Below are 25,710 nucleotides of genomic sequence, written 5' to 3'. Positions count from 1 at the left end.
ATGATTCCATTTTATTCATAAAAGTATGCAATAATTTCATAAATGTTTTGTTATGAGGTTATCACGTTAAACTATCGTCCGTAAACCGACTTTACAGACAACCAATTTTTTTTGGTTCGTTGTAAATGTGTTGATAAAAGGATACTAATGGTCAATTAGGTTAGGTTAGCTACATTATAAATACTGTAAAACATTGTGGACGGTTGTTGATATGGTTAGGATAGCTACATTAAAGATACGGGAAAAAAAAAGCGAGCATGAACTTCGGGGAACTTCGGGTTTTGGCACTCTCGTCTGTGAAAAGAAGGCTTCCCGTCCCAGCCACGTGATGCTTCAAACACTAAACAGCCTGTGTTACAAAAGCACAGCATTTCAGGTTCGACATGTGATGTCGAAGCTTCCTCAGCAGTAAACATAAAAAAAAAATTAACTAGCTAAAGTAGGCCTGCCCCGGCGTTGCGCGGGGCTAAATACATCATAATGTAAGGGAAAATCACTGCAGGACATTTACACTTGAAAAAAAAAACCGGCACTAATTGGCTGTAAAGTCCCATTGATTGCACAATCTCGGTGCATCAAGGCTACGCATCAGCAAAACCTGGACGCCAAATCTTCAGCTTCATTTTGACGTATCGATCGCGCAAAATGATAGCGCGTTATAAATTAAAGTCAATGCTGTCTATTAACGAATTTATCAACTAAACTGTTATTAGCGCCTTTAGTTCGCTAGCAGCTGCTAGCTTCACTTAGTGAATGAGTTTCATCATGGAGAAGGATAGGAAGTTGCCAGACCTTACTATATGACCGTGTGGCAGACATAGAGAAATGACTCCGATTCACTGTTTGTGTGTCTATGACCTACATACTATGATTTTCTATTAAACCACTGAATTTACACCTTTCTACATTCCCTTATGGATGGAATTTCATAATTATATGTAGTCTATGTCACTCTCCAGCCCATAAACTATCTACATGCAAAAAAGCGTTTCGATCCGTTGCTCTGAAACTGCGTGAAAGAAGGACAAACAGACAAACACACTTTCGCGTTTATAATATTAGTAATGATTTGATGTCGAAAGTACAAAAATGTTGCTGTTTTTACGACTGTGGAAATAGTAACAAGTTTCTAGGATTTGAAACCAACATCGAAGCATAATTTTCATGATTGCCCAGCACCGATTGCAACAACGTGGCGTCATCTTTCTCGTTTCAAACACAGTTTCCCATTGGTGGTGCTGAGCAGGGGCAAGAGAGTGACAGCTCGTTAAGACTCCAATCAGGGCTATATCACAGAAATCATATTTTTAATGTAACTACGAAACTAAATATATTATTGGAGGGGAAGAAATTGAAGACTTTTATTATTGGGGGGGAGGGACGTGTCTTCCCCCCCCCCCCCCCCCCCGGTTGCGACGCCCATGGGCATACGAACAGCGAGACGCCCCAGACGCCAGGGGAGATAGAGCAGGGCCTCACCAGGTCCAGGTAGGGCTGCAACACGCCGTCCACGGCGTCCTCCGAGATGACGACGGTGCCGCCCTCCAGGCCGATGCCGCCCGACGTGCCGATGCGGAAGAACACGGGGTCCTTGACGCGCGCGTGGTACATCAGCTTGATGACCTCGTGCAGCAGGATGCCCACCGAGGGCATGCCCATGCCGTGCTGCAACCCATGCCCATGCCCGCGCTCCATGCTTCCACGCGACTCGCACACACCGCAAATACCGTCACCGCACCCAGACTCTTCTCGTCCCATTACAAAGCCTTTCCCAATGTGATTGTTCATCATTATATATTATAATATTATATAGCCTATAGCCTTCCTCGATTAATGTACTATCCAACACTGAAAGAATTTTTCAAATCGGACCAGTGGTTCCTGAGATTAGCGCGTTCAAACAAACAAACAAACAAACTCTTCAGCTTTATAATATTAGTATAGATAACTTTTGATATCTCATGGAAATTATGTCATTTAAAAAAATCTTATTAGTATAAAAAAAGTCAAATAAAAAAAATCAAACAAATTACAATTTCATGTTTAAAAGCAGTTCATTTAACTATATTGAAAATAATTTATGAAAGTAAATAAATAGATATTTATCAAAAAATACTTTAACCGAAACAGTTCAAGTACTTTAATAGTATGTAAAACACCTTCCCATAAACCTTTTTTTTTTAATTTTCGTTGAAATCAATTTTGAAATGCATTCACATGTGTCAATGGATTGAACTTTAGGTCATCATAGGTACTGTAGTACTATCATAACAAACAATGCATTAACGGATTGTCATCACGGAATATTTAAGAAAAGTAGGCATTCGAATACATAACTGTATTCGAATGTGTATGTGAGCTGTGAGGTGACAGCTATTAGAACCCGCCATTCCATCTGCCGTGTTCTTGTCAGAGGAAGAGGATTATCTTTGTAAGCTGTTACGGGAATTTATCTCTGGAAACTCGTATTCACAAGTTACTACATAAGTAGTTTCGTTTGCCGCGGATGCAGCTTTACGACATTTCTCTTGATTGATCGACCAGCGGTCGCTCCGGCCTTCGCAAGTCACACGCCTCGTCAGGAGTGTATGTGTGTTAGTGAGGCGGGATGATAAGTGCGACGCTCGCTGGTGCTTCTAGCGCAGTGTCGCCTCTAAGCGCAAGGCTCTGAACTGACGCGCAGTCGTCACAGGATAACTGTGAAATTTGAGCGGTGACCGTAACATTATATGGCGGAGAAATGAAGATAAGGGGTAATGCAAGTCCCTTAAGTGCTTTCAAGAATATGTACTGGTTGTTTTACGCCTGAAAAATTACTCTGAAAACACGCGTTTTAGCCATTTTAACTCTTCTAAAAACACAGTTTAAAAACTTAATCCGAAATCGAAAGTACTTTTCGGCCCTCAGTGAACTCTTAAATCCTTTTCGTAAGCAGACCCCCACTCGGATGTGTTGAGTAGTTTTGAAATCGCGTTGTTTTTCCTGAAGCTCTGCGCACCGTGTGTTATGCCCGGGTGGGCGGGGAAACTTAAAAAAATGGCACGAACAGTGGGAGGAAACGTGCAATGTTTTGAAAACTCCGATATCTGGGCGACCTTGGGAGTCGCGACGCCTCGGAGAACTCTGCGAGTGTTTGTTTTGCTCGCGACGCCAGCTCGAAGCAGGTCAGGGAGGCGCCGCGGTCTTGGACGTCGGACCCGGAACGACAAGCCGCGAGGTCGCTCAGCCCCGGGACTGGGGGAGCCTTCATTTCACAGACGAGAGAGCCAAACACCCGAAGTTCCCCGAAGGTTGCTTAAAAAATAACTTTTTAATATGTAGCTATCCAGGGCTAGGAAACCGTTTACATGATTTCACAGTATCTTTAATGTAACTATCCTAACCAAATCAACCGTTCACAATGTTTTAAAGTATTTATAATGCAGCTAACCTAACCTAATTGACCATTAGTTATCACGAGTTGTCCAAAATAATAAAAACCCGAAGTAGATGCACGATCGGGCGTTTGGCTCTCTCGTCTGTGAAAATAAGGCTTCCCCCGGGACTGTGTCGGTCGAGTTGAGCGCCAGAGCGGCGGAGCAGCGAACCACTGGGCCTCGCTCTCAGGAGGACCCGAGTTCGAACCTCGGTCCAGGAACTTGCGAGGTGCAGGTGTCTACACAGTGCACACGACGGATTGCAGATGTCTGCGCACTTGCGTGACCCTCGTCATCGGATCACGTGTTATCTGAGACATCCTGAAGAACTAAAAAACCCAAAAGACCAACGCCTTTACGTAAAACATAGTTCCGCGGCCGTACACGTTTTAGAAGTGAAACTTCACAGATACAGGCATAAGAAAGTGTGCAAGTATGCGAGTAATAAAGTACGGAGTACACGAGAATAATCTACGCAAGTATACACGTGCCAAAGTAAGAAATTGAACGGGTATACAAGTACACGAGAATAAAAGCGCACAAACATGTAATCGCGCGAGTATGTATACAAGTGTACAATAGTGTACATTTGCGTAAATATACGACGCACACATTGTACGAGTGTGCAAGTACGTGGCAGAGCAAGTGTGCGATTCTGGCGAGGAGACCTGTGAGGGAGTGACAAGTGCGGGAGAGCCACCGGGATGAACCGGCAGTGACGTGACAGTGACGTGACAGTGACGTGACAGCGACGTGACAGTGACGTGACAGTGACGTGACAGCGACGTGACAGTGACGTGACAGTGACGTGACAGCGACGTGACAGTGACGTGACAGCGACGTGACAGTGACGTGACAGCGACGTGACAGTGACGTGACAGCGACGTGACAGTGACGTGACAGTGACGTGACAGTGACGCAGGCACGAGGCGAGGAAGTGTACTCACGCTGACGGACAGCACGGGCCCGACCTTGTACATGGAGTAGCGGTAGGAGAACTGGCTGATGTCCAGCAGGGTGGTCCCGGTCGGCAGTGACGTGGCAGTGACGTGACAGTGACGTGACAGTGACGCAGGCACGAGGCGAGGAAGTGTACTTACGCTGACGGACAGCACGGGCCCGACCTTGTACATGGAGTAGCGGTAGGAGAACTGGCTGATGTCCAGCAGGGTGGTCCCGGTCGGCAGCTTATGGCCGATCTCGTCCATGATGAAGTGCGCAAACTGCTCCACTCTCTTCGGCGTGCCTCCCATGCACACGAACTGCAGCAAGAGCACAGGTCGCCACACTACACACTTGCCTGGGCCGAGAGACCTCACGTCATCCACCACAACCCTGAGTTGCAACCTGGGGCGTCTATCGCCAGGAACCTGAAACATTCTCCGCTCACTGGCACACAGAGTCATATCCTTTTGTTGATTGGCTGTCGCCACTTTTTACCCTCTGAAGGAATACTGTATCGTGTAAATATGCTATATTATTTTTGGGTGCTTGCCCTTCATGGTGTGTAAAGCTACCCATCGTAAAATGAAAATATTTAGGGGCTAACGTGCTAGTCTGTCTCCAAAAATAACGACAATTTAGCAGGTCTCTATCCTACACATGTCACGCAGTATTTTATTTAGAGTTGATATTGGTAGAGACCGGAAAAATTCGCGGATTCATTTCGCGATAGGCTAGAATTCAAACAGTTACACCTCAGTGCTGCCTCTGCTATTGGCACACAACTCACCTGGATGACTCTGGGCCAATGAGAAAAACTCAACTAAAAGCAGCATCAAATCACAGGCTGCTACGTTGGGACGTCTCACAAGACAGCAGCCAATGAGTGTGTGACATTTGAATGAGTGTACGTAGAACTGTGGAGTTCATGTTAGAGGCCATTGAACCCGCGAATTTTTCCGGTCCCTACATATAGGCTATACACCAGAAAGTCTCACGGGGGGAATCTCTCATTTCTGTTGGGTCACGAGGGATTGGAATGAGACGGATGGGTAGACACTGCAGTCAGGAAGGCAGGGCTGCCATAGAGGCATGCACGCAGCTTTCTAGGGTAGAGGGTGGTATGCCCCTCCTTACCACCGGGCAAGACAATCCAACGTGAAAACATCTTAGCTGTCGGTGTAAGGCATTTAGTAGGAGTATTTCGTGAAAAATGGAATGGAATGGAAGTCGATGAACGGAAATGTGACAAAAAAAAATGGTGGACCCACGTAAACACGTACACAGTCACCTTCGTAAACATTACAGTTAATACCAAACCTATCGGTGTGCCAAATGAAACTCTACGATGGTGCAAATATTAGGTAAACTAAAATATCACAGTTAAGTTTCGAAATACTTAATAAAACTGGCCTTACAATGATTGTAATACATGTCATCCATGTTAAACGTGAATGGGCTCGACCTTACACTGACTGTAATACATGTAATCCTTGTTACACGTGAATGGGCTCGGCCTTACACTGACTGTAATACATGTAATCCTTGTTACACGTGAATGGGCTCGGCCTTACACTGACTGTAATACATGTAATCCTTGTTACACGTGAATGGGCTCGGCCTTACACTGACTGTAATACATGTAATCCTTGTTACACGTGAATGGGCTCGGCCTTACACTGACTGTAATACATGTAATCCTTGTTACACGTGAATGGGCTCGGCCTTACACTGACTGTAATACATGTAATCCTTGTTACACGTGAATGGGCTCGGCCTTACACTGACTGTAATACATGTAATCCTTGTTACACGTGAATGGGCTCGGCCTTACAATGACTGTAATACATGTAATCCTTGTTACACGTGAATGGGCTCGGCCTTACAATGACTGTAATACATGTAATCCTTGTTACACTTGAATGGGCTCGGCCTTACACTGACTGTAATACATGTAATCCTTGTTACACGTGAATGGGCTCGGCCTTACAATGATCGTAATACATGTACTACTAGCTTGCTGTAGAAAAGGTTTTGATGGATATTAAAAACTGACGAAAACTAGCTTCTACCGCGCAGCTTAGGTTCCCCCCCCTCCCCACCCCTTCTTTGCGACAGAGAATTTCCGTCACTCCCCTCTCTGTCGCAAAGAAGGTAGGGAGGAACCTAAGCTGCGCAGAGAAGCTAGTTTTCGGCAGTTTTTAATCTCCATCAGGGCCGGTGCAAGGTAAATTGGCGCCCTAGGCGAAAAACCTTAATGCCCCCCAACCCCCCGGCCGGACACCCCAAAAAAAATTTTCCTTGCCTCAAAATACATCACGTAAGCCTAATATTTTGTCAACAATCAAATGTAAGCAGGCTTGAATTTTTTTTTTTACTTTTTTACTTATTACAAATCATAAACAGGTCACCGTGGACTTCAAATAATTACTTATATCAATATAAACATTCCAAACTGTTACAAAAATCCATTTTCATCTAGTTTGAATAATCGTTAAACATATTGTATCAGCTGTTGTGTGTCGTGCTGCGCCGCCCCCAGCTACTTGACGCCCTAGGCGGTTGGCTAGTTCGCCTGTGTGGACGCGCCGGCCCTGAATCTCCATGAAAACCTCTCGTACAGCGAGCCAGTAGTGGACGAGCACTGACCTTCACGTCGCCGAACATGGCCACCAGGTCGTGCGAGCCGCTGCCCAGCGCCAGGTGGTACAGGATGTCCTGGTCCATCAGCTCGATGTTGGGGTTGCGCAGGCGCACCGAGCCGTCCGCGTACCTGCGACACCGCGGCCAGCGAGGTTGCAACAGGCCGCGTGCCACCTCCTTGGGGCCACAGCTCGCAGCCAGTGGCGTAGCCAGGATTTGTGTATGGGGGGGTGTTAAGAAGCGTGCCACCCCCCTTTCCCGTATTAATGCCGGGGGTCCGGGGGTCCTTCCGCGGGAAAATTTGGATTTTAAGGTGTAAAATAGTGCTATTTTAGCAGTTTTCGGGGTTCTTAAATTTAAAATTTGTAATGGTAAAATTTTTATTAATTTTAATATGAAATTTGTTTGAGTATTGAATAAGAAATTAATTAAAGATTTGGTGCTAAGGGGGGGGGGGGGGGGGGTTGAACCCCTATAACACCCCCCCCCCCCAACTGGCTACGCCCCTGGTCACAGCCACGCCCGAACAGTTTACAAGTTTCCCAGAGGTATTGGACGATTCGCTCGCGATCGCGCGGCCAGACGAGCATTTTTCAATAAACCCAACCTGACATTCCCTCCCAAGGGGAAAAAAAAGGAACTATTACTATTTATTACATTGACCGAACCTAACCTAACTTTTTTTTTTACTTCGGTAAACTTCGGAACAGTTCGGGTTGTGGTTGTGACTTTCATCCCTGTGAACTGTAGGCTGTCCTCAGCGAGCATTTACTGACCAGCCTCTCTCCCCCCCCCCCTTTTTTTAAATATCACGGACACATCATCAGTTTGCCCTTGCTCGAGCAATTTCACGCTTAGAATTTAAAAAAAAAACACAATTTTGTGTGAATCCATACATTTGAACTATTTTAGAGTATTTTCGACGTCACTGGCCCAACCCAATCGCCCACTGCCCGAAACCATTCAAAGAACGTGCAGACATGGTCACCTCCGGACGACATGCAACCAGCGGCCGTCAGCTCGGCGTCGACCCAGGGTGTCCACAAGGAAATAATATTTCGTACCAACTTAGGCGAGAAAAAAGTACTAGGTTTGAAAAAAAAAAAGTACTAAATTAAAATTTGTTATGATTTTAACAATTTAGGAAGTTATTATGACATTGCAATGCTCGAACTTAAATATAACACCAAACACACATAGTTTTTAAAAATAATTACGCTTAATAATAAAACACAATGGAGTTACTGTAATATTATAATATTAAAGAAAACAGTACTATATCTGAGCGTAAATGTGCTAGACCACTAACAGTACTAGATCTGGTAGGAAAGTACTAACTGTGGACACCCTGCGTCGACCGAGAGCGACGCTGTGACGTCACGCACTCTGCGCCGCGCGTCTAGTCCGCCAGTCCGCGCGCACGGCGGCGTGACGTCACTCCGTGGTCCCCCACCCCCACGTGCTACATTATAATTGCATGGTTATTTCTAACCTACACTCTTTTGTAATGTCATTTAACCTTAAAAATACAGGGTATAATTATGGTTACTATTTTTTGTAAGTCCAAACTAAGCTTTATTTATAAAATATTCAGTATGTTTTTTTTTAGTTTGTAAAAAAAATTATAATAGTTAAACATTTTAGAATAAACAGGGCTGGGCCCGCACCCTGGACCCAGGGGTCTTCCCAGCCGGGAAGCCTTATTTTCACAGACGAGAGATCCAAAACCCGAAGTTCCCCGAATTTATGCTTTTTTTCCCTCATCTTTAATGTAGCTATCCTAACCAAATCAACCGTCCACAATGTTTTAAAATATTTATAATGTAGCTAAACTGACCTAATTGACCATTAGTATCCTTTTATCAACACCGCCATATTTATTTACAATGAACCAAAAAAAAAACCTAATATGCACGATCGGGCGTTTGGCTCTCTCGTCTGTGAAAAGATGGCTTCCCCTTCCCAGCATCCTCCCCCACCCCCATGTGGGGGCCATGTTTCACGGCAAGGCATTCCTTCCGAGCGCGACGCACACATCAGTGCTATATCTTTTTTTTTGTTTACTTAGCACGAATTTCGTAAATTTGATAGCGACCTGCACTAATTGAGCACTAATTCGTAATAAAGAATTAATTTAAAAATAATAATTTTCAACAGGTGGTCACCAACTTGACCTCAAGTTGGCGACCATCTTACTTTATGCTATAACTTTTTACTATAATGTAGCACAAATTCTGTTTAATGCATAATAAATTAGCACTAATTTCTGACAACTTTTAAGCTTGAATTCCCGAATGTTCGGTCGCCGACTTGACAGCCTGTGCGACGCCTGAGTCGGAGTGAACACGACCCCGCTCGCACGTCCAATGACGCGATTCCACCGGAAATTTGATCGCAAGCATTTATATAACTGACCTGGGGGGGTGATTTAACAGTAGGGGCATGCACATTTCGCGAAAAGATCCCTCTATTAGCTGAAAGTTAAAACACTGTAACATCGTCAGTGTTTCGTGATTGGGTGTCTTTCTTTCAGGTACACGACGATTTTTTACAACTCCAATCACAGTGATTCAGTGCGGAAGCAAACGCGTCCTGAGTGGCTCGGTCAAACAAGGCAACGACATCTTTCGCCAGACGGCCGCCAATCACGAGGAAGAAACCGCTGGTGCGCGTATACCTTTTTGCAGTCTAATAGGCGTTCAGGTTTATTCGCGAAAAATGCCTGCCCCTATTTATCAGGAAATAATATCGAAACATCCTAAAATACATCAAGCAAAACCATCGTGGAAATTTGAGTTACAAGTTGGGTCAGTAATGTTGTTTGAGAGAGTAAATTTTTCATATTTTCCGGGAGAGGGCCTCCATAAAAGTAAACAACCCAGGTTACCGCCAAGTCCGGGAGCTTTGCTGCCCGTTTACACGCGCTGCAATTTAACTGCCGCTCGGCCTGATACCTGACCTGAAGAATAAACTGAGCAATTAACTGAAATGAATGTTTGCAGCCACGTGCAGTTTTCCGTTGAGTTCCGCCAGTTTCACTGTCAGTTGTCAGAGTCCGCGGGTTCGCCCCGGATGGAGCAGGCAGGTGTATGAAGTGGGCTGTTACGTCGATCGATATGTGGTGCTCATGGACGAGTTCTGTGCTGGGTTTAGAGATGTGTCGTTCGTGAACGATTCGTTCAAAAATAACTAATCTTTGAGAGAACCGAATCATACGATTCGTTCGCGATACAAAGAATCATTTCTCTAAGATTCGATTGCTTGAAAGAGTCAGAAGAACGAAACTGCGAAAGAACGAATGAATCGTCGGGAATCAGATGAACGAGGTGAGATAGAATGAATCGTCGGGAATCAGAAGAACGAAACGGAGAAAGAACGAGATGAAAACCGGCCAGTCTGATGCGTGAAATGAATCATAACGCCGGGAGTCGGAGTAATTGGTAATTTAGCGTGCACGTATTTACTACAGCAAATGATACCTGATCAAGGAAAATAGGGTTAAATGAAAATTATCAGAACTGCCAATGTAAACTGTTAGTTGCAGTTAATTTATTTTTAGCACACTTTTATTAGTTTCACTTGTAACTAAAATAAATAATTAATTTAAAAAATATATATTTTAAGTCGATATTAACGTACTTCGAATTTTCGTAACTATTTGAAATTTTATATAAAAAAAGGGGGGTGTTTAAATGGACAAAACACCACTTCTTTTGTGTCGTGGACAATAACCATGCTGTTTTTATATCCATGAAATCGGGATATGGTGGGATATTTGCGCGAAGTTTACTCCTCCACCCCCCCCCCAAAAAAAAAATATATATATTTTTAAATTTTGAAGTCTTCTCTTTTGATCTGGAGTATTTCCGAACCATGCGGGGTCCTTCACCTCCTAAACCCCCACCCCCCTCACCACACCCTTTTGTCGTCCTTCAGGGGAAGGGCATTTGCCCCCAATTTTTTGAAAGTCGGGAGTCGGGACATTAAAAGTAGGTACATGCTTCCGGGGTCTTCAGGCTATATTGGACCACCTTGAAGAAAAGAGAAATTAAAAGAACGAAATGAACGAATCTTTTTGAACGATTCATTACCCGGAGTTGATTCAAAAGAATCGTTCTGCCCATCACTATTGAACACAAGGACCTGGTGTTATCAGAGGCGACGCTGTGATAAAGGCAGGGGCGCGGTTCATCCAGGTGTGACGTCACGGCCTCTGATAACGGAGGAAGACAATCCGAGGTTATCAGCGTCCGTCTTCCGCGAGGGAATGGCTTAGCCGCATGCGAGCATTTACAAACATGTCTCTGCGTCACACGTTCAGTGCGGGAAAGTTAGCACGGATCAGCAAAACACCTCCCCATCAACTGAAATAATGCGTGCACCAGTTCAAATGTTTAAAAATACCCCGTTTTTTTTAAAACATCTGCAATGTTGTCACGTGTGCTACAGTTCATGTGAAACGCTATGGCAGATCGACCCTACTGCTTCTACTCATCTCATCTCTCTCACACACACACATATGTATGAATACAATACATGTACATACATGAACACATCTGTACACTGATACAGATTTTCTCCTTAAATTTACGAATCACTCCGTGGTATACCTACTGTACTGTGTGTGAATGTGTGAGTGATTGGTATTAATGTCTCTCATTATCCCAATTTGGCAACTAATGACTTTTATTCTTTTAATGTCATTCCAGCAGGTGTGTATGCCAATTTCGTGTTACATATGGATTAGTTTTATGTGTATATTTTATACTTTCATATTTAGTCACCATTCAAGTTTTTTTTATCATAAGTAATACACGTATTTTTGGCGCTTTATTTATTTATTTTTAATATTCAATGTTAATGTAGAGAAGTGTACAGTTTTAATACGGTTAAGTGTAAGGAATGGCCTATCTCCTTAACTTCGCCACCAATAAAGACCACAAATAAATAAAATATTAGCTGAATAAAGAACACTGTGTAGCAGCAATCCAGGGAACTTGGTAAGTTTACTAATGTATTCTCCAGCGCATCCTGACATGCCAAGTGCAGTGCGTCGAATCACACATTAACGTTTGAGGTTTTTTTGTTGTTGACATGAGTGTACTCCGAATGCCAGCTGTTATTCGCTTACACACGCTCGTGACGTCACCGCGTCAACACTTGAGGTCAGGGAAGCATTCCGGCAGGGCCAAGGTCATCTCGAGCGAAGCCGCCTGTCTAGCCACGTCGTCTTCTTTCTGTTAGTCATGAACCAACATGGCGGCCGCTCTTTTTTATGTTACAACGTATAATAAATCGATGAACGCCGGCTGCACGCACGAAAACGTGTCCCGTTACGCACATTGTCCCGTTACGCTCATTGTACGCTTGCGCCGCATCTATCTCTCTTCCACTCGATTGGAACAACCATCGATTTGACTTTTTCGAGGCACATTAAACTTGAAACACTCCCATTCGTTTCCTACTTTTCCTATCATCGTCCTATCCTTGACAGAATAACGCAGATTGGAAGAAGTTAAATAGCAAACATGTATAAAAGTTATAGTTAAAAGAATCTCTTCGTTAAAGTAATGAACATATTTGAATTAATGAGTGCAAATAAAAGTAAATTTATCAATTAAATTATAAATTTCATTTCACTCCTTCTTTGTATCCATACAAAATAGTGATAATTCAATAAAAATGATTCAATTTTATTCATAAAAGTATGCAATCATTTCATCAATGTTTTGTTATGACGTCACGTTAAACTATCGTCCGTAACCCCACTTTACAGACAACCAATTTTTTTTACATATTTATAAACTAATTTTCTGCAATTATATTTTTGCCTGTTTCGATTGAAGATCGTAGTAAAGTCACTTTGAGTGTAATATGCCATATAACTATTTTCCTTACTTCGCTCATTGAGTGACCACTGTACACTTTGAAATACTCCGGTGTTGCAACCAAGATCAACAATTCATTCTCCCAACCCCCTAGACATAAAACCTTACGACCAATTAGCTTCATTCTTCTATCGCTCCATCTGTATACACTCCGTTCAAGATAAGTTGAGCCTATTTTTAAAAGAGGGGGGGGGGGGGGGGGTGTCAGGTAACATTTAAACTTTGACAGTTGAGTATTCTGATCTAAAATCAAGAATATTAATATCGATATACGATTAGCAGAGACCGGAAAAAAAAAATCGCGGACTCATCAGGTGATATGCTAAAATTCAGATTATTGTACATTTTTGCTGCTTATGTTGTTGCTTCATTGTTAATCTGGATTACATACTCTGGGCCAATCAGAGACCACCATTAAAAAAAGTATCAGATCTCAAGGTACCCAGTTGAGACGTCTCACAAGACAGCAGCCAATGAACAAGTGACGTTTTGTCGGAGTAAGCGGAGGATCGAGGTGTCTATCCTGGAGGTCATTTGAATCCGCGAATTTTTCTAGTCTCTGACGATTAGCTGGTTTGATGTTATATTATATTAGTGTGTGTTTGTTTTGATTATTACGTTGAAAAATCCAGCTGTGAAAAAGCGAATGTCCGCTGAAGCCCATGCAATCGTGAACAGGCTGATGGCCTGTTGAATCATTCTGGTCTTCGAATGATCTATAGATCATTCTTCTAAACGTTGCTCTAACACATACTGCGACTACACGAACTTGGCTCACGTGAAATATACATAGTTCATACGTGTCAGGAACGATTCGAGTCGCTACAATCGATTGTGACACGAACATGCAAATGGATGATGCGATTGCCGCAAGATAGCAGCACATGTAGTCACTCCATCATCTTTGGAATTTTAATAAAAATTGAAAACATAAACTGGCATTAAAAAAATTTATACAAAACGAAGCAGTCGGAAATATAAATTGGAGTTTACGAGTATTTCGAGTGAAAATACGTTGAAACAATAGAAGATTTTTGATGCGCGTATTATACGTGATCTGATTTTTTGTAAATAATACTCTAATTTTACTTCTTTCAACGTCGTGCATAGCCTTGTAATCTTTTAAAGGTGTTAATATGCATGTTACAAATGGTAAATAAATAAATAAAAATAAAGTCCGTGAAAATGCCAGGCATATTTGCTGGCGCAGTATCGATCAGAAATCACTGCCATGATTCCACCCGAAAATCGGTTAACTTGGAAGTTCCCAACGGTCTTAGCTCAGCGCTCACAACACAACGGTGCAACAGTCCATAAGGCACAACGATCATAAATATAATCTGAAAGACTGGAAACTCAACTGTTTTTTTTCGTAAGTACCCTCATACAATCACCGACTACACTGCCATCTGTGGATATACAAATGAAGTAACGTGAACGAAAGTGCACAACAATAGAATGTATTGAAAAAAAAATCGATTGTCAACGGCTTTTTTTTTTTTTTTTTTTTTTTTAAGTTCGACCGGAGGCACTAGATAACTATCAGCCTCAATAATGTTCGCAGGCTTTCACGGTCATTGTCCAAAGTAGCTTGGCTTCAGGGTTGTAGTCGTGTCCTTCCTACGCGAATAATTCACAAGACGTTTCTGGTCGATATTGCAGTCGCCATTATCAGGGAGCAGTTACCTACAGCTACTACTAGCTGCAGTAGATGGTGGCGACTGCAATGTCGACCAGAAACGTAGGTGAATTATTCGCCAAGGACACGGCTACAACCCAGAAGCCAAGCTACTATCAGCCTTGCATGGTAATAATGAAAAGACCTTTTAGTTGCCAGGATGCTATGACCTAGCTATCTGTCGTGTGGATTCGAAACACTAGTCGGGCTGTGTGAAGAGACAAGCTGACCTGGTGCGCTGGTCGTCTTCGGCATCGCTCGCCGAGTCTCCCCTGGCAGACATGTCTCGCCTTGCGCCGGACCCGCGCAACTGTCTGCAAGCCCCTGCTATCTGCAGGCCCCATTCCCCCTCCTCCCAGCAGCAAGTCCCCCTCGCTGCGCGCAATAGTGAGGCAGGCCTGGTGTCCCCCCCTCTTGCCCCTTCTCAAACAAACACTCTTCCTGCGTGTCATTCAGCCGGCCGCGAGCAACAGTCCTCTCACGAGTTTCATTCTGGCATTCTGGCATTCACGTGTACAGAACCTTTTTGCCTTTGCCTCCCGTCTGCATTCAAAGTCCGTCCTTTTATGATAAGGTATGTAGAGACCGGAAAAATTCGCAGATTCACTCGACGATAGGCTAGAATTCAAACACACATACCCTTTAGATGATTCCGCTGTTGGCTTACTGTTGTTCTTCTGGACGAATCTCAAACAATTAAAAACACTCTCAACCAAAGAAGGATCGAATCACAGACAAACCAGCAAGATACGACTCACAAGTCGGCAGCCAATGAACTTGCGTTATTTGCCCAAGTGTGCAGGGGAATGTGCAGTCCATCCTGAAGGCCATCGAAGCCGCGAATTTTTCTGGACCCTAATGATAGGTTTATTATGTTCTTTGCCGAGAGGGTCTACGTTACGTTACGAAAATTCCCGATCGATTGAGGGGAATAGTCAGGTACGTGGTGGGGGAACCGGTAGAGGAGGAGAGTGCATGGTCCCCACAAGGGTGGGGCTAGGTGGACCCCTGGGTCGATGGACCCTGGCCCAGCCCCGATTATTTTTAAATGTTTAACTATCATAAATTTTTTTACCTACTAGAAAATAACATATTGAATATTTTATAAATAAAGCTTAGTTCGGACTTATAAAATAGTAACCATGATTATACCCTGTATTTTCAGGTTAAATAACATTCTCAAAATTGAGTGTAGGTAAGAAATAACCACGGAATTATAATGTACCACGTGACTGTAAAAATTGGGAAGCCTTCATTTCACAGACGAGAGAGCCACATCCGAAGTTCCCCGAAGTTCATGCTAGGAAACCGTTTACATGATTTCACAGTATCTTTAATGTAGCTATCCTAACCAAATCAACCGTCCACAATGTTTTAAAGTATTTATAATGTAGCTAAACTAACCTAATTGACCATTAGTTATCATGAGTTACAATGAAAAAAAAAACAACCGAAGATGCACGATCGAACGTTTGGCTCTCTCGTCTGTGAAAAGAAGGCTTCCCGTAAAAATAAGGTCGGGTACAACAATAAATGCTGTAGGTTCTAGGATTTCAGAACGTATTAAATCTCAAACATTTGTGTCCTATTTTAGCTATCGTACGCCACACAATTTCTTGGGCGGTTGGAGTCTTGAATACTTGTAGCCAGGTAGCCTTGTACTCTTGTAGCCAAATGTCGCTGTATCCTATCGTATCCCTGTGATGCGATCGTATCTCTCTGATGAAATCTTATCATACAAATTTGAATTTTCGTCCAAATATATGTCCTTTTCGTTAAATGTGCTTCTTTTTATAATGTGATTCCTTTCTTTAATGTGCTACCAATTTTGCTTCCTTTTAGTTAAATGTGAATCCCTTTTGACGAATGTGTTTTTTTCTTGTCGAATGTTCTTCCTTTTTGTCGAATGTACTTCCTTTTAGTCGAATGTGCTCCCTTTTTTTTCGAATGTGCTTCCTTTTTGATAAATATGTTTCTTTTTTTAATGTCCTTTTAAATGTGTTTCCTTTTGACGAATGTGTTTCCTTTTTTTGATGAATGTGCTTCCTTTATGTCGAACGTGCTTCCAAAAGTGCTTTATTTTTTAAAGTGCTTCCAAATTTACGTCCTTCACGTTGATTGTGCATTGACACCCCTGGTCTATTCGTTTGACATAATAACACACGACCCGTTCAAAATGTTCGCCGATCGAAAAATTATACCTCTTGGCTACTGACGGCAAAATGAACATGTCTGACCAGTCTACTAGTTGTGCCTGGCCAACCTGTTAGATGTAGAGACCTGAAAAATTCGCGAATTCATTTCGTGAAATGCTACAACTGAAATAATTATACCTTAGTGCTGCTTCTGACATAGGTTCTTTGTTAATATGGAGTTATGAGGTCCAATTAGAGACCCTCCCTCATAGAAGTGTCGAATCACAGGCCACCCAGTCGAGACGACTCACAAGTCAGCAGCCAATGAACGGTTTGCATTTGCCCGAGTTTGTAGAGGATAGTCTATCCTGGAGGTCATTGAACCCGCGAATTTTCAGGGTCTCTAGTTAGATGTATCTGTCTGTCCAACCTGTCTGACGTGTCTGGCCACAGGCTGGGCCTACCTTGCCACTCACTGGATGTGTTAGCCTGGCCAACCAGCTGATGTGCATGGTCGCCAACTTGACATGGATAACGTACATCAAGACGTGCCTGGCTACTGATAGGATGTGTCTAACCACCGACTGGACTGCTATGTGGAGATGCCCTGAAAAAACATGTCAAGGACTCGCCTCGCCTTCTGAGAAGACTGTAGAAATCGAGAAACGCTTGCAATTTCCTTGTTATTTTTTTTGTTCTTGTAGTAGGGTATAAATAAAGTAATATATTTTTTTTTAATTTTTAATTTTGATGTTTTTATTTCTCGAGCATCCAATTAAATTTTGGCGATTTTGATTAAATTATTATTTTTTATGCATCGAGTAAACATTGAACCAAGGACGGAATTCAATTTAATCAATTAGTAGAGTAAAAGGTGAATGTTTTGATGATATTTTTGATTTTTTTTTTCAAATTTCTAGGTTAATAATTAGAAAATTTCAATATGGTGGTCATTATGTCATTATTTGCTTACTGTAGGCTCGTAGATAAGGAATTTAAGGCTATTTTTTTTTAGGATATTTCACTATGTTTGTTGAAATTAATACTTTTTATGTAAAAAATATTTTTTTTTGTATCGAAAAAGTGTCGAACCAAGGACAGGAACCGATTGAATCAATCAGTATATTAATTGCAGGTTTTTGTGATGAATTTTAGAATTTTTCCCGAATATCTAGCTAAAAAATTACAGATTTTCAAAGTGACGAATTACAAGATGGCGGATGTGGCGGCATCCAAGATGGCCGCCGAGGTACCTATCATAGGCATCGAACATAGCCTATTCTTCACGATTGGCCAGCCACCACTACAATCCACCACTAAGTCGTAGTCCCATAAGAATAACATTGTGCCAGACTCGCTATTTATACACTACTTTACGACAACTTGCAAATGAGAAATCGCTTTCAGAAGGTCAAAGCTATAAAAGGTGAAATTGCAAAACAAAATGTGCTATAAAGAAGGCTGCAGGAAAATTTCGTAAACTCGAAGTGTCACGGCAGTTTGTCAATCAAATAAATAACAATTTGTTCGATGTTGGTAACAAAATAACTACTTTTTTGTGCAAGTGCTATTTTGTGAACTATTGTCATAATTACAATTTTTGATTTAATATCATTCTCATTCAAAATACTTTAAATATATGTATGTATTAGTTACGGTAACAATGTTTTGTAGGTCGTTAAATTCATTAAATTAAACTCAAGTTATCAATAATTTGGTTCTTCTAACAATATACAGTCAGCGTTGGGTATACCTAGGCGTAGACGGGTAAACGCCGAATTCAAATGTATTTAAGTGATTATTTGGACTTTACCCAACAAACTTGGATGATGAATGCTAAGTTAACCCGGGTAGACCGAGATTTACTTCTTCTTCTAGCATTACCCCTAACATGTATATATAACATATATGTGATGGGGAAGCACTTCTTTCAACAGACGAGAGAGCCAAACGCCCGATCGTGCATCTTGAGTTTTTTTTTTGTTCATTGTAACTCATTATAACTAATGGTCAATTAGGTTAGGTTAGCTAAATTATAAATACTTTAAAACATTGTGGACGGTTGATTTGGTTAGGATAACTACATTAAAGATACTGTGAAATCAAAAATCCAAAAAAGCGAGCATGAACTTCGGGGAACTTCGGGTGTGGCTCTCTCGTCTGTGAAATGAAGGCCTCCCTATGTGATGATGATGATGACGATGACGAACGGCGCAGGAGTCCAGCACTCACTCATCTCGCTCCTCGTCGGACGCCATGTTGCAGAGAGGTCACGCCCTGCAGCCAGTGAAGCCGCCGCTAGCTCAGGTGGCAACCATGCCGCCCGCAGGACTGCCAACACAAACAAAACAAAAATTTTGTTTTCCCAAATTGGAAAAAAAAAAATTATTGTATTACCGATTTGGTATGAACCTTTTTTTAAAAAAAAAAAATAACCAAATGGCAGGATTTCTAAAAAAAAATAATTTAATTATTGAAGTGAATCTTTTTTGGGTGAGATGAGAGTAAAATTTCAAGGCCGAATTTTAATGGAACGTTTCTGACGCTTGAAGGACAGAAATTAGGTTTTTGGCCAAAGAGACGTGAAGAGAGCACTATGCTATATATGTTACTGGGCTCGTTTTCGTTCTCCTCTTTGTGCGATAATTCGTCCCACCCCCCCCCCCCCCCCCACCCCCAAAAAATATATATAACCGCCGAGACAGATAGATGAACGAAAGAATGAGACGGATGACCAGCTGAGACGTCTCTCAAGCGAACAGCCGGTGAACAGGCGGGATCACGCATGTGTGATGCGGGGGTCTGTCATGGTCGCTGAGGCCGCGAATAATCACCGTTGTTCAACTGTCGTTTTTATAACACGTCGTTTCCTTCTTCGCCTCCGTCGTCCGGACTTTGTGAGAGAGCGAGTTCGCGCAGTGGTAACACACTGCACTCACGCGACTGAGGACCTGTGTTCTGAAGCCGGGACGTCCGTGCTTCGAGGCCATTTGCGATAGCTTTCCTGGTATGTGCAGTGGTTCTCTCAGTACGGGGTTCTCATGTGATTCGACCACATGCTACCTGAAATGGTTTAAGAGGGTCGGGTAGGTACACTGTATTTTTTTTTTGTAAATGAACAAAAATATTAATTTAAAAGTACAGATATTCGTACATTTACATGAAAACTACTCTATCACTAAAAAATAGAGTTCGCAGAAATACTTGGTTTTGATTCTTACACAGACATTTATTCTTTGTGTCGTCCCAGTACCTCCAATAGTTAAATTTATTTCTAAACCGTTCCCTGAATAGCTTTCCAGTAATTGACTGTGCATATTCACAAGCATAATAAAGACAATATGAAGTCAAATCATTGTATTTTCGATTATCTGTTCCAGGGGTTTAATATATCATACTTGAATGTACTATCAGTTAAAATATGCAATTGTGCGCCAATTTTCGAAAGAAATACTCAAAAATTTCTCGAAAAACTTATTTCATATATGCAAACATAACCATAGCCATTTTTTGTACAGACTATAGTATAGTATAGTTGTAGTATTACAGACTATTTCTTGGCAACTGGTTTCATAAGGAATATTTCGTAAAAGTAGATACAGATTTTTTTTTTCTGTGTGGTAATGATGCTGGGATGGTTAGCCCCAGCCTATCATTGTAGAGCTTTCACAAACACCTCCAGGTCGCGATGAAACTGCGAATACATTTCCCTGTGTCTCTTAGTAGCCCGTGTCTGCGGAGTTAGTTCAGCTGTCACGGGGGGCGTACACACAACCGGCAGTTTTTAACTCATGGCTAGAGACCTGCGAAATCCGCGGATTCATTCGGTGATAGGCTAGAATTCAAACACATATACCTCTTAGATAATTTTGCTATTAACTTACTATTCACCTGGACGAATCTCAACCAGTTATAAACCCTCAACCAAAGAAGGATCGAATCACAGACAAACCAGCTGAGACGACTTACAAGTCGGCAGCCGATGAACTTGCGTTTATTTGCCCGAGTGTACAGGGGTATGTGCAGTCTATCCTGAAGGCCATCGAAACCGCGAATTTTGCAGGTCTCTACTCATGGCAGTTGGTGCTTCTTTGGGATCCCTAGGTTTGGTTGTGTTTCGATTCGTCTCGAATGATGTTGCGATCTAAGAAACTCAGAGCGAAAGGGAAAGCGTGTTTGATTTGGCGCCACCGAGTGTTGGATGGTCGAGTCTTGGAGGTCAGCGAAGCGAAACCGAAGTGACGCCATGTTAGGCAGCTGTAAGCCTGTTGCTGTTGAAGCTGATTGCGACATTTCAGGGTTCCCATCTTTACTCTCTGCCAATCGAGGGTACGACAGGTAGAATGCAGGTATTTATTAGTGGAGAGCTGAATAATTGTGCTTAATTTCCTACTGGAAAGACGTAAACTCCACAACTTGCACATTATCATTTCAAAGTCGTGCAATTATTAGCTGAACTGGTTACCCATGATCAGGTTAAATACTTTCCAAACTGTTTATTATAGTTTTATAAATCCTTTGTGGCGCGCCAAATAACCGGTTATTAATACAATCTATCTTGCAACCAAATAATATCGCAAATTTTGCCGATCCCTAGGCGTTAGTGTAACTACTCTTCCAATAATAAGCCAAAAGTTATTTTTTTAACTCTCCTAAAAACTACAGAAGTGTGGTACAAAGATAAAATGTTTGTCATTACTAAAAACGGGGCAGAGTTAGAAAAAAATACATTTAGTTTTGTTATTTGCGCAGTTTTTTAGTTGCAGTTGAAGACGATAATTATTTTATTTTTCACAAATCTAGTCGTAAAGATATTAATTGACTTCTTCGCTTATTTTTCGTATGACTAACGACATTAAGATTTCCCTGAATCATTCGGTAGCAAAGTAAACTTGAAGCATATCCAAGGCGTGGTCTCACACACGATGTTAATATTTTTTACCTCGTCACTACTATTTGTTACGGGCTATATCTGTAAATGTTACACTGTATCTCTCTTTCAATTGTTCTGTCAGAAATATTTTCAAGAGATATTTTCTAAGTGTGATATAATTGCTGTAAAGAGGCGCGCAGGTGATAACTATTGCAACTACTTGCGCGACATTTTACATTCATTACATATTACGCATGTTACACTGTCTTCGAGTATAAGCTTATAAACTCCCGTGTTTATTGAGAAGATAGGCAGTTTTAGGTCGGTTCAAATTCGTAGATGGAAATTTTCCAGCCCTTATAGTATGAAAGCTATTTTTTTTTGTAATATATCTTCCTAAAATCTACATGTACAAAATGTTGACAGATAACTGCATAAAACGTTTAGTTATTCTGGAGAGCCAATGTTTGAAAAAAAACAAAAAAAAACAAGAAAAACATAAGAAGTGTAGTGTTTCATTTACAGCAATATCTTTTAACTATTAGCAATGACGAGAAGAAGAAAAAAAAAACATGAAATCATTGAAAATCGATTCTATTAAAGTACACTTATTTCGTTATAAATGGGTTCTTTTGATGTTTTTTCATTTAATTTATCATCATTTTATTTATTTAATTACATTTAGGTACAAATTATTTTTTGTATGGTATCAAGTGTTTTTGCTTGTTGTATTAGGTTTCGGATTCATTTCGGTATGTGTGGATGTATTTCATTTCCATTTGTATCGTTTCAGATTATTTCGGTTAGGAATCTTTTCCACACATTTCAGTTCTATCCTTCGATTTATTTCGTTACAATTCAAGTAATTTTATTTCATAACCAATGGGTTCTCTTGAGTACATCCGCTTAAAGACACGCCCTAGGCGATCCTGCAGCCAGTAGCGAACAGGGCGAAGCTGCGTGACCCAACCACGCGCGACCCAGTACCGAGACTGACCTTGGCATCGACCAATGAGCACGCGAGTCCAGGAGAACACGCAGACACTCTCGGTTTTCGAGTGTTTTTTAAGAGCGAGTGACGTTTTAGTAACTGATGTTCTAGTCGTTGCTGACTAATTCGCGCTGCTTCTGCTATTGGTTCTCTGTCGATCTAGAGGACTCAAACAGGTATGAAATCACCAGTTACCCAGTTGAGACGGCCTTCAAGTCAGCAGCCAATGACAAAGTGACGTTGACCCGATTATGCAGAAGATCCTGGAGGTCACTGAACCCGATATCTTTTCCAGTCCCCGCTTAATCTGTGCGTGAAGAGCGGTACCAACCGATGGATCAGCGTCAGTTACTGCGGTAATCTGCAGGATTGCACAAATTCAAGTGGATGAGTTTGAACTGTCTCTACACTGTTAAAAATTACAGTAAACTTATGGGAATTTTACAGGAGTGTTTAACTCGAATGAACGAAAGAGTTCTGCGTAGTTGAAAATAACTGATTCTCCGTAGAAACTACGTTTATCTCGTTCTAAACAAAGGCAAACACACACGCGGACAGAAGAAAATGATTCCTGCTGCAGACTCAGCCAGTTATTTGAATACACCAAGAATGTTGTTTTGGATTCATGTTCGAAGTAAGCGAACCCAGTGAACGTAGATTTACGGAGATTCCTGAATAATCTGTAGAGACCGGAAAAATTCGCGGGTTCAAAGACCTTCAGGATAGACTCCAATATCCTCTGCACACTCGGGCAAATGCCAACTGTTCATTGGCTGCTGACTTGTGAATCGTCTCGACCGGGTGGCCTGCGATTCGACACTTGTATGAGTGAGGGTCTCTAATTGGACTTCAGTCCTCCAGATTAACAGTGAACCAATGGCAGAAGCAGCACTTAGGTAAAGTTATTTCAATTTTAGCATAACACGAAATGAATCCGCGAATTTTTCAGGTCTATAATACTCTGTGACCAGTGACCGAGGGGGTCACGTGACTAGAGCGAGGACAAACCTGCAGACAGAAGCGCAGGGCGGAGGCAGGCGCGTGGTGCGGCGTCGCTCCCGGACTGTGTCTGGTCGAGGCGTCGGGACGCCACTAGCGGCCCGGAGGCGAGCACACCGCCCGCGGCTAGTTTTGATCGCGCGGCCGGCTCCCGTTCTGCTCCCCCGCCCTCCACTATACCGCACCCGCGGCATTGTTTGTTTGCGAGATCACATCTGCAGGCGCAGCACATTGTACAAGTGACGGTAACGCCAGAGATGCAGTGCCCGCCATTATTCCACGCTGTAAATTTTTGATGTGTAAACATATTAGCACACATCTTGGCATTTGGTAGGAGTAATTAGAACGAAAATGCGCGGATGTCTCAGGAATCTCGAATGCTTCATTCGTGGTCACCCATCAAAGTGTCAACCATGCTCGATAGTGCTTAACTTTTAAGATAGTCTAAACTAAAGCAAAATTTTTTCCTAACCTAAATAAAAATTAAGTGTATTGGGGAGGGTTCCGGGTTAAGGAGGTAGACTAAGTGCGTCTCAGGCCGAAGCCCATACGCTCTAAGCATGCAGGTGTTAAGCCATGCGGGAGAGGGAGCATGCATCATGTGCCAGGAGGGGAATTGGCTAGCCATGGCAGCGATTGGCGCCATGACTAACTCCCCTCACTGACTATTCTAGACTAACAACTAGATAAGTTGGGTCCAGGTAAAACCCGCATAGACACAGAGAAAACCCTGGGCACTGTCATGCGGGATGCAAAAATTGAATGCATTAATATCAAGCAGGTTGGTTACAGGAAACAGAAGGATCCTTTCCGGAAGAAGATTAGAAATAAACTACTAAGCAATGGGCGGGAACTTGGACTAAAGCATACGCCTTTACCAGCTCGGCCATCATAACATCACAACATACAGTTGTCTTATAAACGTACGTTTAAAATAAGAATATCTCCAAAAGAAATTAGATATAGGTATACGAGGCATTTTAACTTTACTATTTATTCTTTTAAGCCACACTGCCTACACCAGCGCACGAACTGCATCATAACTGTTCCGAAACTACCCGAAGTGCATCAAACGTGCAGACTTAGAGAAAAATGGTAGGAAATAAATAAAAATTTCCCTTACCTAACCTGGGTTGGGTACAGTTATTTGTAAACCGTTCCTTGAACAGCTTTCCAGTATTAACTACGCGCATAATAAGCGTAATAAAACAAAATAAATTCCAATTATTGAATAATGAATTATTTTTCCATGGTCTGAAAAATTATGCGCGAATGAAACATCAATTAAAATAAAAAATTATATGCCAATTTCGAAAAACGTATTTCATGTATGCAAAAATAACTATACCCATGTGTTGTACAAAGTTACAACATCTTTCCTTTAGTGCTATAACAGGTTTATAAAGACATATTTTGTAAAATACAAAATTTTTTTTTCTTTGCACTAATGGCGTGACACGCTAGCGGCTGTGGCCACAGAGAGGTCAATTCGTCATGATTTTTTCTAAGGCTACAAAGTAGTTGAGAACATATTGCACAGAAAGTTAGTTGAGCAACCACAGGAACTTTTAACGTAGATCCAAAATGATTTATTTCAATCATTTTTAATACATAATTTAGTTATAGATTGTGTAACCAAACATTAACATATTATATAAAACGTAAAAGGAATTAGTCAATTTGTTTATCTGCAAATAAGCTAATGATGCTTTTGTCGAGAACTACTTTAGCCTTTGTCATAAAATATTATTTTATCTTAATTATATAATATTCTGTAATTTTTTAAGTATAGTAGACTTCACTACAGTGAGTAAACTGAAAGATAAAATCAGTCACAAATGTAATTTTAAAACACCTGATAAAACATTACTTCATGCAGCATGTCAGATTAAAAAATTACAGACTTGGACTTCAAAGAAAATGGCAACAGACAGTTGCTAATGCGCGGAGCACACTACTGCAGGCTCTGTGAGTAGAGGCGACCGGGCACTCGATGAGTGTGCTGATATCGCACTTACCGCTCGCTGACGTCTGGGTCTTTACCGTGCATAGTAAGTGCGGGTAAGAGGCTCCTTCGTGTGGTGTGAGTAACCTTCGGCCAATTACTGGGGAAACGAGCTCATCAAGCTCCCCTTAAAGAGCTAT

General features: G+C 41.9%; 1 protein-coding gene across 5 annotated transcripts in view; it reads right to left on the bottom strand.

Annotated features, from left to right (window-relative positions):
* LOC134535172 (uridine phosphorylase 1) overlaps nt 1-23,660 on the bottom strand; it is a 36,623-nt gene extending 12,963 nt beyond the window's left edge. The window contains exons 1-5 of one of the 5 annotated variants that reach the window (XM_063374183.1): nt 23,575-23,660; nt 18,935-19,033; nt 7,008-7,131; nt 4,517-4,678; nt 1,480-1,665 (exon numbers count right to left, since the gene is read on the bottom strand). In XM_063374183.1, coding sequence (XP_063230253.1) covers nt 1,480-1,665; nt 4,517-4,678; nt 7,008-7,131; nt 18,935-18,960 — 498 coding nt within the window. In that variant the 5' untranslated portion in view covers nt 18,961-19,033; nt 23,575-23,660. Of the gene's footprint in view, nt 1-1,479; nt 1,666-4,363; nt 4,679-7,007; nt 7,132-14,797; nt 14,874-18,934; nt 19,055-23,574 lie in introns of those variants that run through there. The other 4 variants (XM_063374179.1, XM_063374180.1, XM_063374182.1 and 1 more) reach the window with 4 other exon arrangements.
* Nucleotides 23,661-25,710: the final 2,050 nt, after the last annotated feature.

Source organism: Bacillus rossius, chromosome 8, assembly GCF_032445375.1.
Source record: "Bacillus rossius redtenbacheri isolate Brsri chromosome 8, Brsri_v3, whole genome shotgun sequence".
Lineage (NCBI taxonomy): Eukaryota > Metazoa > Arthropoda > Insecta > Phasmatodea > Bacillidae > Bacillus > Bacillus rossius.
This window is presented reverse-complemented; position numbering and strand designations above follow the sequence as displayed.